The sequence below is a fragment of the Mus pahari genome, chromosome 18, assembly GCF_900095145.1.
Source record: "Mus pahari chromosome 18, PAHARI_EIJ_v1.1, whole genome shotgun sequence".
Classification (NCBI taxonomy): domain Eukaryota; kingdom Metazoa; phylum Chordata; class Mammalia; order Rodentia; family Muridae; genus Mus; species Mus pahari.
In genome coordinates this window covers 46287104-46304786 of record NC_034607.1, presented here as the reverse complement: position 1 = coordinate 46304786, position 17683 = coordinate 46287104, and the positions used below count along the sequence as shown (strand labels likewise).

Sequence of the window (17683 nt, the reverse complement as noted above, 5' to 3'; positions counted from 1 at the left end):
TTCTACCCTGAAAGCTGTGGTGCAAACTCAGGAGCCTTAGCCCCCCCTGAGTAAACAATGAAGAAAACAGTGTTAGTGACAAGCTTGGTCTTTCAGAGGAAGTGACATCAAAGCCAGGAGAGTTTGTTATTGTTTGAAAAACCTTTCATATTTGTGCATTTTCCCTGCTTACTCCCAGACAGGACCTCCTGAGGAGCAGCTGGTAAGCTGGAGGGGACGACGGAGCACAGTGTACCGGGCAGATCTGTGCAGCGTCATTGTTATATCAGAGTGAAATTAGCAGTGTCGCTTAGTTTGGGAATTGTATAACTCAGACATTGATTCAGTTAGCACGTCTACTTTCCCATTATAACATGTGCTGTATGCTTTTATCTTTGAGTCTTATGCATTTAAAAATACTTAATTCATATCTCGATTTTTTTTTTTTTACTGTGTTGGGCTTTTTAATAGTTATCTTTCTAAATGTTTAATATTCAAGGCAAAGATAATTGTTTTGTACCTGAGTTTATGTAGTTGAACATCACTGTTATTTTTATAAATCTGAAAAAAAATTCTGTGCTTAGTTCTTATAGTTATATAATTACATGATTACTTGTGGAATTAGTAAATATCACATCAGTGATGTAAATTATATTTTGCCCTGTCACCTTATCGGCATGAACTCTAAATTCTGTCTTCTGTGTACTAATAATGTCTTTCCCTTTTCCCCAGTGAGTCTGCATGTCGGTTTTACAGCCAGCAGATGAAGGGGAAACAACTAGCCATCAAGAAAATGAACGAGATCCAGAAGAATATTGATGGTTGGGAGGGGAAAGACATTGGACAGTGCTGCAATGAGTTCATAATGGAAGGAACTCTTACACGTGTAGGAGCCAAACACGAGAGACACATATTTCTCTTCGATGGCTTAATGATTTGCTGTAAATCAAATCATGGGCAGCCAAGACTCCCTGGTGCTAGCAGTGCAGAATATCGGCTTAAAGAAAAATTTTTTATGCGAAAGGTACAAATTAATGATAAAGATGATACCAGTGAATACAAGCATGCTTTTGAAATCATTCTGAAAGATGGAAATAGTGTTATATTTTCTGCCAAGTCAGCTGAAGAGAAAAACAACTGGATGGCAGCACTGATATCTTTGCAGTACCGCAGCACCCTGGAGAGGATGCTGGACGTAACAGTGCTGCAGGAAGAGAAGGAGGAGCAGATGAGGCTGCCTAGTGCTGATGTGTACAGGTTTGCAGAACCTGACTCCGAGGAGAATATTCTATTCGAAGAGAATGTGCAGCCCAAAGCTGGGATCCCCATTATCAAAGCAGGGACTGTGGTTAAACTCATTGAGAGGCTTACATACCATATGTACGCAGGTAAGAGTTATGAGGTGGCTATTACTGTGTTTCCTGCTTAAACGGATTGATTGGATGGGTGGGTTATTGTGCCTGAAATCGAAAACTAATGACAAGCAGATACTTCTCTAGTGGAGGGGCATTGGCTAAAACATCGCTCTGGATTTCTTTGAAGTTTTTATCTTTTCTATTATATTTACAAAAGAGAAATGGTCACTTGTCTAATGTTACCCAGTAAAAAGCAGTAGAAATAAGACCAAGCATCAACATGATTGTCTAAAAGGTGCCTACCCTGGTATTATTATTTTTTCTTATTCTATAACTGAGTTACAAACTAAGTGAAACATTAGGTATTCACTCATCATCAAAATTGTGCTGGTGGCAAAAATATGTATTAATCTCCATTCCTACATCTATTTAGGAAATCTGGAAGCCATTTCCATTTTCAGTATTTTGTTCTTAATGTTACTTATGCAAACAGTTTTACCTTAACAGGTTTTAAAGAAAACCTAGAGAGGTGCTAGGTAGAATTAAGTCCAGTGGTTAAGAGATAAAGGGCATACTGAGTCATCTTATATGGTCTGACACATAGTGGGGCATTTGATAATTGCCATTTCAGATTTGTGGTGGAGCAGACAGCACTGAACTCAGGCTTTGCTCCTTCACCAGATCAGGGTCCCTTCATGCTCCAGAGCCATAGTTTTTGTCTCAAAAATTAACGTCAGATACTACACCATAGTGTGTTGTCAGAAAACACACGCGAAATACTGACTGCGAAGCTATTTCTAAGTTTTGATGGAAATTTTTAATGTCTTTTCTTTAAGAGAAATGTGTGATTTAAAATTATATAACTCATAATATGGTATTCTTAAATACCTGAATATGAAAATCAACCTCTTTCCCCATACTCCTCATTTAAATATATTCCTTTTTTAGGAAATACTCATAATATGGTATTCTTAAATACTTGAATATGAAAATTAACCTCTTTCATACTCCTCATTTAAATATATTCCTGTTTTTAGGAAATGCAAGTTTCTGGGGAAGAATATTTATTTTCGTGTTTTTTTAAATGTCCTCTAAGTGAGTTCTCTATTTCCTTTGGAAGCTGTTCAGGTGCTAGTAAGATTAGCTCTCAAAAACATCCATTAGCTTTCCCGCTTTGTAAAACTGAAGATCATTTAACAAGGCCTTCCCTTCAATTTATTAAATACAAGTAGAGCTCCATATGGTTGGGAACTACCAAAGGGAGAGAAGGTAAATCTGAATGCTGGTTTTTATCAGTGATCTCAACCCACTTTAGATGTGTAGTTGCCATTATCTCTACAGTTCTGGTATACAAGCTAGAGTTCAGCTCTGCTTTAGTGTGTGGACTCTTTGCAGGCCTTTCCCATAGTGTATCGGTAGTGTTTTCCAAAGGCCAGTTCTTACAGTGTCTCGGCTTCTCTGAACACGCATTTCCAGTGGCAGTGGCCAGCAGCTGAGACACGCTGAACATGTATGTTCATGTGTATGAGTCACGTCATCCTGGGCTCCACGTCACTGTAAACTTCACCAGGAACTTCTATAGTCAGTGTGTTTATTATTCAGAAATTTTAAAAATATTAAAATTTTAAAAAGAAAATTTAAGCTGCCTAGTAGTTACATAAAAAATAGATTACCTTTCTTGTTACATATAAAGCTATTTTAAAAAGCTACAGTTTTTAGTAATTATTATAAACTAGCTATTCACATAATCTTCATCAACCTTCTGTTTAAAATTATAAAATAACAAAAATACTTTGTTAACCCAATTGTGGTTTTCAAATACTCTAAATAATTTTTCAACAATAAAAGTTCAAGTTGTTTATCTTGCTACATTGTCTTTGTTTTTAAATCTTGTGAATTTAAAGCCTGTTCACTATATCGTCAATATGGCTTGGCTTGGTTTTTATGGAAAGGACAAAGGAAAAATCATATGAGCTCAATTTTTAAAAAATCAGCATGTGAATTGATGGTAGTACTGCAGTATCACAGGGACTGACTTTTTGCCCTGAGTAATCTTTTGAAGGTATCATTCTTAGAGTATTTAGAGTAGGTTATTTTGTGCATTTTACCTCTGCTTGTTAAGGACACAGTTTAATTTTCTCTATAGCATGGTCAGCAATGACCACTGGAGACTCAATAGAGCAAGCTGTTCTTTTTTTTATTAAAAATTAAATGTATTAATTATTTCTATATTATAAAATTTACAATCTGTTTCTAAAACATTTCTGTAATTTTTATGCTACTGTATTTGACAAAAATAATTTATAATTAGCATTTATAAGCTACAACTAATTTATTTATTTACTTATTTTGAGTGAGTATACACTTGAGCACACTCAGTCAGCGGATCGGTGTCATGTGGCCCAGCAGTCTTTATCCCTTGTGTGTGCAAAGCTACCTTTGTCATGATGTCATCATACACACCTAATGACTGTGCTGCTGTCAACTTTTATGCAAAATAAAGTAACATTTTTACGGTCTTAAAATAACACTGAAATTTCTAACTTTATACAGTTTTGATGAAGTCTAGTTTACTGAAATTGAATGAGATTACTTTTCTTTTTTAAGATTTATTTTTGTTTTTATGTGTGTCTATGCACCATGTGTGTACAGTGCTAGTGGAGTCCAGAAGAGGGCGTCAGATTTCCTGGGACTTGCGTTACATTCAGGTTTTCTGGAAGAGCAGCTGGTGATCTTAACCTCAGAGCCTTCTCTCCAATCCTGGTGTACTTTTTTTTTTTAAATGTATGTGTGTATGTGAGTCCACTGTTGCTGTTTTCATACAGGCTAGAAGAGGGCATCAATCCCATTACAGATGGTGTGAGCCACCATGTGGTTGCTGGGAGTCTAACTCAGGACCCCTGGAAGAGCAGCCAGTGCTCACTGAGCTATCTCTCCAGCTCCCCTGTTTTACTTTTTAAAATTAAAAGAAAAGTAAAGTAAATCCTCCAGTACTGAAGAAAAATAAAAACAAGAATGTCAGTGTTAGTTATAACTAAGTTTTTTGACATTGTTTTGTCCTGTTTTGAAGTTTAATTAAATATATTATTTTGTAAATATGTTACTGGTATAACTGTGTCCACCAGCAACTTTATAAGCTGTGAGCTTGAAGTCTGTGAAATTACTGTCATTAGTCTACTCACTGCTCTTTGATGTCTTTAACTTGCAGTATAAAATTATTTTTTTGACCTAGACTAACTATCCCATAAAGCCCATTCTTGACTTACTATGGCAGTATAGAATGTGCTTTTGATAGACAATCGTGGATTTGTAAGATATAAAATCAGTCTTATAAGGTCTCATCCAGCTACAATTACAACATATGTAGCCATCACTTGTTAGATTATTTTATGAGCTTTTTAAAACGTTTATGTGCATGACTATGGAGTATGTGTATGCAGTGCCACTTTAACTGATGTAAACATTAGTCTGTGTTTTTCTTTTACTCAGTCTCCCCAAATAAAAAAAGGGTTTTTTTTGATCTATCAGGTTAGTTGGTTATTTGGGTGATTTTGTTGGATAACATGCAGTATAGGTTGTGGCTTACACTAAAACAAAAGCTAAAATTAATAATTCCTTTTTTTATTATATAGTAAAAGGCACTGCATACACGAAGAAATCTGGTAACTAGTGGTGAATATAGCACTTTGACATCATGTTGAGTATTGTTAGTTACTTAGACAATAAAAATCAAAGAGAAACTGGCTCACATTTGATTAGTTCAAAGCTTGGCTTTGGCTAACTTGATTTCTCAAGTGTTACAACAATAACTTAAAAACAGGGCTACACACCTGTAAGCCAGGAGCTGTCTACACTTGAGTTTATAACAGAAGCCAAGATCCTGTGGACTGAGTTGCTAGAAATCCTATCAATTAATTACAGAATGAAATCTAGAAATCAATTTCTTTTTTAAAAATATTTATTTATTGTTTATTTAATGTATATGAATGCTCTGTCTTCTTAATGAAAGCCAGAGGAGGGAATCAGATCCCATTACAGATGGTTGTAAGCCATCATGTGATTGCTGGGAATTGAACTCGGACATCTGGAAAATCAGCCAATGTTCTTAACCGCTGAGCAATGTCTCTAGTCCCATATATTTTCTACCCATTCCCCACTGACACTTTCAAACTGAATTTTTTAAAAACTATTTTAATATATCACCTTTTAAAAGTTATACATAATGAATAATAAAAATGGAGTTTTAATTACTCTTGTGGTGGCTATTCATGTGATGCAAATGCAGGTATACTGTGAAGAAATATAGTTTTGTTTTAATTGAAATAGGTAGTAAGTTCTGAGCATTGTGATGAGCAGTTCTGTATGCAGTTTGTCTCTTTTAATTCTGTCCCTGGCCTGTACTCAGCCTCATTGTTCTATTTTACTTTGTTATGTTATTGAGAGAGGACAGGCAGCCAGGCTGGCATGTTAACTTCATCAGCCACCTGAGTGCTGGGATTACAGGTGTTTGCCACTAGGTTTTTCCCTGACAGAGCCTAGTTATTGGGTTACCAGAATAGTATGCTCTATAGATAATGCTTTCTGGAAGAATACATTTATATAATGTGAATTAAAAGATGGATAATGTACATGAATGACAATGTGTATGCAGTGCCAGTTTAGTTGATAACGTGTCTTTCATCCCTAGTATTTCTGGACATAGAGTAGTAGTTCACTGACTAGATCAGATTTGGGGAATTCACCTTGAATGCTGGCAGGAAAATGACTCAGTTGGATTATTTTAAATTTGGCAGTAACACGAAGACAGTTTCCTTACCTAGAGTAAGCAATCACAAAGCAATGTGACAAGGGAAGGGAGAGCAGGAAGTTCCTTCACAGAGCTCTGTAGATACTGCACTGCAGCTAACCCGAGCTAAAGCAACACTGGGAGAAAAATGCTTGCTGGTCTGGCCATGTGTTGTAGAGAATGGGCTGGCGACCCTGAGGCAGTTAAGTTACAGGTCTGAGCTGTGCCACACAGTTTCCTCTCTGTGGTAAGCTACTGTTGTAGAAGATGAAATTAAGAACACTTAAGATACTTTCCTGATGTATTTACTGCTATTTTTGTCCTCAAATGTAAAATGTTCAAAAAAATGTACATTTAGATTTGAGTCTTTATCTTGCATGAGTTAAGTTTGGGCGTTTAACTTTTAAAGTCTCTGAACAATTTTTCATCTATAGGGCAGTGCTCTTCTATTTTTAACCCTGCATTTTTTTGTGTGTGTTTGTGCGTCAGCATAGCGTCTGTTTCCTTTTTTTAAGGAATTCAAAAGTGATTGTTTGTAAGTCCTTGCTGAGGAGCTCATTGTTTCTTAGGGTTGAAATGGCTGTATTAAAGGGAGTATTGTCACATGAACAGACATCCTGATTAACAGTGTTCCACGATGGCAGGTGGGGGAGGGGTGCTCTGCATAAATAGCTTTTTAACGTAATAAATATTTCATAAGTCTTAAGACCTTGCCATATTAAATGTCAAATGTGAATTCAAAGTAGGGTCAGAAAAAGGAAGATTGATACCTCAAATTTAATATGCTGTATTCTGAATACTAGATATAATTGTGGGTAGAGTTGAAGTTCAGAAGATTTTTGAATTATTGTACACCAAATAACAATGAATGTTCAGGGTTGAATTAGCTATAAGGCCAGCGAAAAAATAGTAACCATGGCCGGGCGTGGTGGCGCACGCCTTTGATCCCAGCACTCGGGAGGCAGAGGCAGGCAGATTTCTGAGTTCGAGGCCAGCCTGGTCTACAAAGTGAGTTCCAGGACAGCCAGGGCTACACAGAGAAACCCTGTCTCGAAAAAAAAAACCAAAAAAAAAAAAAAAAAAAAAAAAGTAACCATGGTCTGGGGTGTGGCTCAGGTGGATGAATGCTTGCCTAACATGCATGAGGCTCTAGGTTCAATCCCTGGCACTTCATGAACTGGGCATAGAGGCACATGCCTGTCATCTCTGCATGTAATGTTCAGGAGACAGAGGCAGGAGGATTAGAAGTTCAAAGCTATCCTCAGCTATATAGTAAGTTTTGGGTCAATCTGAGATACATGAGGGCCTGTACCAAGAACTTGAGACTAGCTTTACTTGTTTGTATAAAGAGTGTATGAAAACGAAGCGGAAGCAGAGAAACTATGAACGTGGTGGGGTAGGTCAGGAGGAGTTTACCTCTGGTGGATTAGCTCCTCTGCTTGGGTTGAAATTGTAGGGTCGTGTCTGAGTAGTACATGTCCAGACTGACCTTTGGTTATATATCAGAAGAGACTGTCAAATCGAGTTACCATCTTATTAGTGGGTATTTGTTCATGATTGTACCTTAAAGTCAGATTCTGCCTGACTTAAATACAGGTAAGGTCTCTCAAATTAAGTTTGTTAATCATTTTGAATTGTTCATTGCTTTAGATTAGAAATCTCTCTCTCTCTCTCTCTCTCTCTCTCTCTCTCTCTCTCTCTCTCTGTGTGTGTGTGTGTGTGTGTGTGTTTAAACCAGCATGGGAATATAGGTAGCTTTTAATTTCTCTTAAGTATGTAAACTTCTGCCAGTTTTCTTGGAGTATTTTCGTTGTTCCTCACACACCCCACCCTCCCTTTTTGGCAAGGCTGCTTTTTAGCTTCCAGCCAAAATAAGAACAAATGAAGTTTCAGTCAGTTAGACCACACTATAGCAGTGGTTACTGCGGAGGATTTATTTAGTTTACCAGCACCAGAAGCCCCTCTTGTGAGCAGTGTGATAGGAAGAGCAACTGCTGCTTTCTGACAGTCCATGGGATATATGGTCATCATTAGACTGTGCATGTCTAGTGACTTCTGGTGCCTCTAACCAGCTTAGCAGTTACAACTGCATTCTGAATTAGTCATGTATGTAAACTTGTATAGTGACGCTGAGATAGGTTGATACTTTGTATCTGTTTAGAACTCAGAGCTAGGTGAGGCTGATGGGGACCCTCTGATCCCGTTCACCTTGATGGAAGGAAGAGCAGCAGAGCAGGAACCAAATGGCCATGCTCTCTTCTGTGGTCCCCACTCTACTATCTGACCTATGTTAAGTCTGTTTACTCCTCTGACCTGCACTGCTCACCTCCCCAGAGCTCACACAGCAGCCCCGGAACTGGTGTGGTCCTGTGTGACTGCTTGGCACAGATGTGCAGGGTGTCTTTCCCGGCACTGCCATCAGCTAGTAGCCTAAGATGAAGACCCCCACTTTAAAAAATAGCCATACTTTTCTTAAAACATACTCAGCACTTCTGTCTGAAACCCACAGCTTTTAGCCTGACATTGGGTAGCATTTGAAAAGAAATAGTTCTGGGTGTGATGTTAGATTGTCAGCCTGAAATAAACCTGGGTTTGGAGGAGCGGTGGGCACACACGTGCAATGTGGAGCCCAGCCCAGAGATACTCAGAGGCCTCGTCTAGAATACACAGCTCTCTAGCAAGGGCGGGCAGCCAGCCGAGCAGCCCGCTGTGGCCCCGCTGTTGCTTCCTAGACACATGCTATTTTGAGAAGCCTCACCTTACAAATAGATTTGCAGAACAGGAAGAAGAATCTTGAAAGGGAGGGTTGTGGTGGTACCGATAAATACCTCTGTTTTAAAATCTTGTACAGCCTTCTGTTTTTAAATCTTTTCTTCTGGATGAGACATTAGTCTTTAACTGAGGATCTCTGTAACTGAAGACAAACAATAAAATACCAACAAAAAGGAAATTATTAAAAGATTTTATGTATTTAAAATACTTTTACCAGTAACCCACTCTAGCCTTAGGAGGTATAAACTAAAGGAAAGGAACATTAAATAAAACCAAAGAAGTTTTTAGCTGGAAGCATGGTCAAATATGCCTGTAATCCCAGCACTTTAGGGAGACTAAAAGCAAGAGGATTGTGAATTCAAGGCCGGCCTGGATATCTAGCTAGGCACTGTCTCAAAAGCAAAAAACTCCCACAATAATATCCTTTTGTTCTGTATTTTTTTTTCTTCAAAGTGAAAAATTATTAAGTACTTTAAATTCCGGGATGTTTGATAGTTAAATCAGTTCACTATCTTGATAATATATACCAGTAGATTAGATCAATCCATGAATTTTAGTTTAAAGTTAAAAAAATTACTGTGTGATCTTTTAAGGTCAAATTTAGGTTTCTTAGAATCAACTTAAAATTTTTCTAAATATATTCAAATTTCACTAAACCTTATCCTAGTAAAAGACTTCTTATAAAATTATGATCAATAATATATAGGTTTTTTTACTGCTATCAGTGAATTTCCTGTCAGTTTACCCATGTTAATAATGTAAACAGAGAAATGTTCTTACAAGACTCAGGGTAACAGATGCTCTCCCTCCTTTTAAAGACTTTGGACTAATTGTGGGTGGACCCTAGAGAGATCCGAATTGTAGAATGAGTGGTCTTTTTCAGACAGTCTTACTGTGTGTCTCTGACTGGCTTTGAATCCCAGAGACATGCCTACTTCTCCATCTGCTGAGATTGAAGGCCCATGCCACCTTACGCAAAGAAATGGTTTTTGGTTTTTTGTTGCTATTGTTGTTTCTTCCAGCACAAGAAAGTGTCATTTCCTTCCTTATGCAGAAGAAAATAGCCCAGGCTCTTTGGACCATCACAGGCCTCTCTCCTAACTTAGAAGTATGCCGTCAAGGGAAAGATGCAAGGAGGTGGGACCAGGAGAGTCAGCTGACTCTGTGACTACTTCAAATAAAAGCAAGGGCTTTTTAGAACTGTTTTCTCATTCTCTCTCTCTCTCTCTCTCTCTCTCTCTCTCTCTCTCTCTCTCTCTCTCTCTTTCTCTCTTTCTCTCTGTGTGTGTGTGTGTGTGCACGCGCGCGCGCGCATGGGAAGGGGGTGGGGGGGAGAACAACCAACTGGGATTGATCTCAGGGTCATCAAGCTTGTGTGGCAAAAGACTTTCTCGATGAGTTTGAAACTTTTTTTTTTTTTTTTAGCAGTTATAAATAAGGCTTTTGGCAATTAAGAGATTTAAAAAACTAACTTACCTTACTACTTTGTAAGATTTGTTTTCTAGTTTTATGCTTTGTTAACATGATCTAAAGGAAATTAGGAAATGTAGTTAATTAAACCAGATGTCAGGAGACAGATGGATTACTGCTGCTGCCATCTCTACAAGGTAAATGAACCAACAGGTGAACTTGGGATCCTGGTAGCCATGGAGACCTGGTTCGGTCCCCTGTCCTTGCTTTTCTTCACTGCACACTCCTTGCCAATGAGGAGTTAAGACAGAGCAAGAAGTCAGTTGGTTATATTTTACAATCTGTTTTTTTTTTTTTTTTGAGGGTTTTTGTTTTATTTTTTTGTTTTTTGCCACTGATTTATGAAGCAACTGAAGCTAGCAGTACATTATCAAATCTACGCTGTTTATATGGTAAAATACTTAGGGACTTTTAAAGACTGAGTATTTGATCACTTTTAAAACTAAAAATAATAGTTTTAATCATTGCTTATACAGGACTTTAATATATTTCCTTTTTCTTCCTAGATCCAAATTTTGTTCGGACGTTTCTTACAACATACAGATCCTTTTGCAAACCTCAAGAACTACTGAGTCTTCTAATAGAAAGGTCTGTCAATTTTAAATGTTTAAGTTCTTTGTTTTGAAAAGGATTAAGATATGTTTCCCATAAACGTGTTAATAAGCTTAACTGTAGTTGAACTCTTGAAAATAAAAGCTAACTTTGATTTTTTAAATAATCAAAATTTTATATTGCTTTAGTACTTAAAACTTCAACTTTTCAGGGTTTCAGCAGCATTGGGGATTGAAACATGAGCCTTTGGTTTAATCTAAGCAGTATTCCCAGCCTGAATTAATCAAGTTAAAGGACTCTATCCGTATGGATGATTTAGAATCTCGGCTGGGCACATGCCTATAATCTGAGAACTTGGGAGAAAGAAGTGGGCGGGTCAGGAGCTCAAGGTCGTCTTTGACTATCATAGGAAATTTAAGGTTCCCCTGAACTATATGAAACTATGTCTTTAAAGTAATGAGACACTAGAAATTCAGATTTTAATGGTTCATAAGTTCTAAACAAGTTTTCAAGTTACTACATATTGAATAAAACGAATTTTGTTAATGAGCAAATGGTTTTATCAAAGAAAATATTTTTAATCTACCCAAAGAACAATCAAGTTCCAAGCATCAATCATCCTTAAAATTATGTCTCCTGATTTAAAGTTATCTACAGACTAAAAATGGACATTGGCCTTATTTGTTTTAAATTTTACATGTATTTTTATTTTGCTTCTAGTTTTAGCTGTTGACAAAACTAACTTTTTAAAAATATTAACTTAAAAAATATTATCATTAGCCTTTACATTATAAAAGTGGATTTTTACTTATGTGTCTGTATATCTATAGTAATTTTTTTATATTCTCTCTTGATTGTACTGATAAGTATAAATAGAAGTTTATGAATTTGGATTTGATATAATATTTTCATTATTTTTTGTTTCATGTTAGATTTGAAATTCCAGAGCCTGAGCCAACAGAAGCTGATCGCATAGCTATAGAGAACGGAGACCAGCCCCTGAGTGCAGAGCTGAAGAGGTTTAGGAAGGAATATATCCAGCCTGTGCAGCTGAGGTAAGCTGTGGAGACACGTCTGCAGCCTCAAGCCTGGGTTTCAAAGTGGGAATGTTCAAAGTGGGGCAGAGGCGGTGCTGTCCCAGTGCTTGGGAGGCAGAGGCAGGCCAGTCTGAGTTCCAGGCCAGCCAGGGCTACACAGAGAAACCCTGTCTCAGAAACCAAGGCCAGGAAAACAAAGGTGGAAATGTTCTAGAAGCTGTCCCTAAGCATGGTGGAGGGACGCGGCGTGAATGAGAGTCCCGCCTGAGTTGCCACAGCTTTAGGAGACTGACCGTTGACTTGTTTCATGTGTACACTCAATGTTAGATTCTGTGTTGTGTCGATGCCACAGGGTGTTGAATGTGTGTCGGCACTGGGTGGAGCACCATTTCTATGACTTTGAAAGAGATGCAGACCTTTTACAGAGAATGGAGGAATTTATTGGAACAGTAAGAGGTATGTTTTTCTTAAGTTCCTACTTTTACATGTGATAAAATTACTGTCAGTTGCTAGCATTAGAGTTCATTTGAAAATGTTGAATTTTCTTACCATACAGCTTTTAGGCTGGACATGGTACTGCATGCCTTTATTCCCAGCATGCAGAAGGTAGGGGGAGTAGGATTCTATGAGCTTAGTACAGCCAGGCCTACAGTAGTGAGACCCCGTCTCAGAAAACAAAACAACACAACCCAGCATTGATGACTCTAAATCGCTCAGCAGCCATCCCATCCCATACACTTCGCATACTCCCATCTGTTCTAGAACTGGTTCTTTTAGTCTCAGGTTAAGCTAGAGCACTTAATTGAAACTATGTTTACCCTTGATACAGGCTGGAATTCTTTTACCACTGTAACACCATTGATAAAAGTGCATGGTTAGATAAATAGAGGAAATCAGAAAGAAAATAGTGTATTACACTGACAGATTGCTTTTTAAACACCAGCACTAATCAGAAACATAATTTTGAGTCTTTAGACTTGTTCAATTTACTTATGAAAAACATGAGAAACTAATGTTGCTTATCTCCAAGGTTTCCTTTACTTTTAAAAATTCTGTGATTATATGACTCCAAGTTTGCCTAGACAAACTTGATTTTATATCTATTGTTCAGTCTAAATGAAAATCAGAAAATAAAGGGTTAAGTAGATTACTTTCCTATACAGTACAAAAGACAGACACATCAAAAAATAGACTAATATAATCAATCAGTCCTCATAATTGGGTTATAAAATACAATATTATAATTGGGTTATAAAATACAATATTAATTAGATGTGTGAATGTATGGAACTTATTCTTGTTAATCTTTCATTTCATACAGAATATGGATTATGAAAATAGTATTTTGAACTAAGCTTCAAAATGTTGGAGGTGAAAAATATGTTTAGAAAAGGTATAGATACATGCCAAACTATTAACAATGATTACCTGTGAGGAACAAGGATGAGAGGGAGATGGGGGAGGGGAACTTTTAGTATTTACTTTGCTCATTTCAACTTTATAGCAATGATTTATTCATGTATCACTTGTATTACTTTAAACATTTTTAAAAAAACAAAGTGTTAAAGAGTATTTAAATGTTTGTTAAAATGTATTTCAGGTAAAGCAATGAAAAAATGGGTCGAATCCATCACTAAGATAATCCAAAGGAAAAAAATTGCAAGAGACAATGGCCCAGGTCATAATATTACATTTCAGAGTTCACCTCCCACAGTTGAGTGGCACATAAGCAGACCCGGGCACATAGAGACTTTTGACTTGCTCACCTTACACCCAATAGAAATTGCTCGACAACTCACTTTACTTGAATCAGATCTATACCGGTATGTTATTCAACATTCAAACTCAGAAGTTATCTCAAGAGTTCATTTTAAAAATGCAATACATTTTCTGCCTTTTAGGGCTGTCATAAGATGTAAATGAGACAGCATATGATATGTTTACAGCATTAAGGCAATGCAGTCAGTTCTGGTTTTTGGCCCCTTAGTCATTCTTGATCTGCTAAAATTAACTCTGTGGTCTTTCACTTATCCCTGCTTGGTAAGCTTGGTTCAAATCCTGGCAGTCCCAGTGGTTTGGCCAAAGCCTGTACTATCTTGTAGGTTTGAAGTGTCTGGTGTGTGCCTGATGCATCCAAGGCTGAGCACAAAGCAGGACATAGAAACTACTGCAGCAGTTACTCTACAGTACATGATAGAGATACTGCTGTATTAGAGCTAAGCCTCAACCAGTTAGAGCCCTTTATAGTTTAAATTGATGAAACTATCTGAAAAGTATGATTCTGGTTTGAAATTTTATTTAAAACCTCAAAATTATTATTAATCACAAAATGAGAAAAAGAGCTAAATTTATAAATTCTCCCATCTACATTTATCATGGTCCGTAAATGATAATGTTAGAATTTTAAGGTTTATTTTCAGAGACTTTTGCAGGATCGTTTTTCTTTTCTATCCACTGTAAGAGCAAGAATAAACCAAAAATGAATTAGTAATTGCTCTATCCTCGTTGGTAACTGGATACCATTTAAGTAACTACCTTATCATCTTAACTTAGTAAATAATACCTACAAGTGTTAGGAAAGACATTATGCAAAAGTATGCAGTAAATGGGAAAACTACCGTGATGATACACACAGTGATGCCAGCACTCAGGGTGCTGAAGCAGAGGACTGCCTTGTGTTCCAGGCCAGCTGCGCCAGACAGCAAGAACCTAGCCAGAGCTACATAGAAGACACTGTCTTTAAAAATAAACAAATGATCAGTAAATGTATTATGCAAGAGTGTCTACTAAAATAGTTCTAATCTGAAAACATAAAAAAATTATAAATATTGTTTTCACCAACTTTCTGTTGATGAAAGAGAACTTGTAAATGTCGTTTAGTTTTTCTTCTGTAGTAAACTATATACGTGAGAAGAAATGTGACATGCCGTTTTATGTTGATGATTTTAGAGCTGTGCAGCCATCAGAATTAGTTGGAAGTGTGTGGACAAAAGAAGATAAAGAAATTAATTCTCCCAACCTTCTGAAGATGATTCGGCACACCACTAACCTCACTTTGTGGTTTGAGAAGTAAGTGTGGACATTTTTTCCTGTAGCAGAGGGCAGGTTATGAATCCAGGGCTGTTTTGCTTCTGTATAGCACTTATTGTCTTCCCCTTTCTTGTAAACTAAATATTTTTAATAGCATTTTAATTTCACTGGTATTTTGGTTTTGAATGACTGCCTGGAGCTAAGCACATGAATCTTACTTTATATTGTAGACTAGGCTACAGATTGGCTGCAGCCTCTTTGCAGCAGATAGACACTACTCCCATACATGTCTCTCGCTGCTCCCTTTCTACATTTTGGATAGACCTAATTAATGGTACAAATCCAACAGTGCTTCATTACAATGATTACTCTGCCATCCGCTGTCACCATTTTATCTTAAAGAGCTTTTTTCCATCTACTCATGTCCTCTGTTGACAGTTTGTTTTTTTTTTTTTTCTTGTTTTTTGTTTTTTTTGTTTTTCAAGACAGGGTTTCTCTATATAGCCTTGGCTGTCCTGGAACTCACTCTGTAGACCAGGCTGGCCTCGAACTCAGAAATCCACCTGCCTCTGTCTCCAAAGTGCTGGGATTAAAGGCTTGCGCCACCACGCCCAGCAGTTTGTTACATTTTTATACTACAAACTCAAAAGTACATTCAGATACCTTAAATCAGTTGCTTTTTAAACAAGGTGAGATGAGAAAAATGAGCATTTATAGTGTTTTTATAATTTCATAATTACCTTTACTGATGTTCTTTGTGTAGATTGAAATTGCTGTCTAGGGTCACTTGTTTTAAGCCTGAAGAGAACTTCCTGTGGTGCAATGGGTCAACTCACAACAAATGAGTAGATTTATTGTTGTTTTGAACAGCAGCTCTCTCTTGAGATTAGTTCTGTTTTATTCTGTCTGTTCATATCTATTATTGAGCCCCCTTGTCTTTCAGTCCATTTGTTTTCCATTTGGTTCTGTTTACAATTTTTACTCTTTTCTGGTCTCTTTCTAGATACTGTCATTATACTTCTGTACACCTTAACCAGGTTGTCCTTTAGCTCTGTGACCATACTCTCTGATGGCAACTTTGAAATATTTCAGTTAATTTACATCTAGTCACTCAAACAGGCAGTTTCTGCTCCCTGCTTTTATTCCACTGTTTAGGTCATACTTTTTATTTCTTTATATGCTTCATAATGGATCTAGCAACTTTGAATACTGCCCTCTGCCTTCCACAGCTTTTCTTTGCTACTTAAATGTGATGTGGACTAAGCAGGTTAGAGGTGGGGATGGATGCCCAGAGTCAGGACTTTGGGAAGACTGGTTCCAGTGTGGCTCACATTCACTCTCCCAGGCTGCACCCTGAGCTGCTAAATGTTGCACTACTAATTTCTGTCTTTGTTCCTTTGTCGTGAACAGTTCCCTGGTAGCACAGGTTGCTGTGCAGAATAAGCCAATGAAATTCTGGCTTCTTGGAAGTAAAGTTTTTAAGGTCCTTAATAACTGATACTTGTTGTAACCTGCAACTATCTTCCTGGTTCAGTCAGCTAGCTAACACACAGTGGAGGCTACTTATCTTCCTTATGTCTCCAGATTTCTTTCCAGTTGCCTTTCATAACAACCTCCACTGTTCCTGAACACACCTTTGCTCTTGATGTGACACAGTTCTGGAGAGGACACGATGACAAGCTTTCCTTAACATTCTTAGAGCTTAGGGTCAAAGTGCCAAGAATGATGCTGTGGCCTCAGGTTCTAGCATGGAACCCCTGTCAGGAGCCAAGCGAAGAGCGATTTTCTCAGCGTTCTAATTGCCCTACAGCCTCAGCGCATAAGTTGGCAAGGGGAGGGCTCCGCACATCTTAAATATTAAGTAAGTAAGTATTATAAATAAATAAATAAATGTGAAGACTGCACTCAGTGAAGCCCTAACTCAGCAGGGTTGGAACCCATCCAGGTGTGCACCCCAACCCCTCAAAATCCCAAGCTGGGACGAGGTGCTCCTGTTCCAGCAATCTCAAACAAATCATCAGAGAGAGGAAGGAGAGGAAGATGAGTTTAGTTGAAATACTCCAGATTCTCCCTTTTAAAGAAATTATTTTGTAGATTTTCCTGAACAATTTTTCGTTTGTAGCCTGTTCTTAGGGTCCCCTCCAAAGACTCACACATATTATGAGTTATGGTGCTTGGGTGTGGTTTGCTTTAATAGTTTTCACTGGAGTACATCAGCCAAGCTACCCCATCTGATGGAGCCAAGAAGTCAGTGTACTTTTATAGCTGGGGACCGGGCACCTTACCTTTGTATGCTGGACATTGTTTTTCTCAGTAAAGATGCAAGAGTCCACAGACTATACTGGGGTCATAAGAACAAGCAGCTGGTAGCACACAAAACAAGTCTGGATGAGGCCTGAGGCCTCCAAGTCACACAGAGACAGCTAGAGTTGTCTATGAGATCAGAGACAATATACCTCTAAAAATTAAAATCTACAATTTTCTCCCAAAATGTTGCTTCCTGGTTTCATTTTAAAGTTGCTGTGCTTAAATACACAGAAGCCCTTTCTCACCTCACCAGTTACTGCAGCTTGACACACTGGGAAGGAGACACATAACTAGTGAGAGAGAGCAGTGTCCTTCGGGTATAACTAGTGAGAGAGAGCAGTGTCCTTCGGGTATAACTAGTGAGAGAGAGCAGTGTCCTTCGGGTATAACTAGTG

General features: G+C 37.7%; 1 protein-coding gene across 1 annotated transcript in view; it reads left to right on the top strand.

The window, feature by feature from the left end:
* The window catches only part of Sos1 (SOS Ras/Rac guanine nucleotide exchange factor 1), an 85331-nt gene that overhangs the window by 45096 nt on the left and 22552 nt on the right, over nucleotides 1-17683 (top strand). The window contains exons 10-15 of the mRNA XM_021218130.2: nucleotides 712-1367; nucleotides 10869-10950; nucleotides 11847-11969; nucleotides 12304-12407; nucleotides 13552-13774; nucleotides 14901-15020. Of these exons, the coding sequence (XP_021073789.1) occupies nucleotides 712-1367; nucleotides 10869-10950; nucleotides 11847-11969; nucleotides 12304-12407; nucleotides 13552-13774; nucleotides 14901-15020 (1308 nt within the window). The remainder of the gene's footprint in view (nucleotides 1-711; nucleotides 1368-10868; nucleotides 10951-11846; nucleotides 11970-12303; nucleotides 12408-13551; nucleotides 13775-14900; nucleotides 15021-17683) is intronic.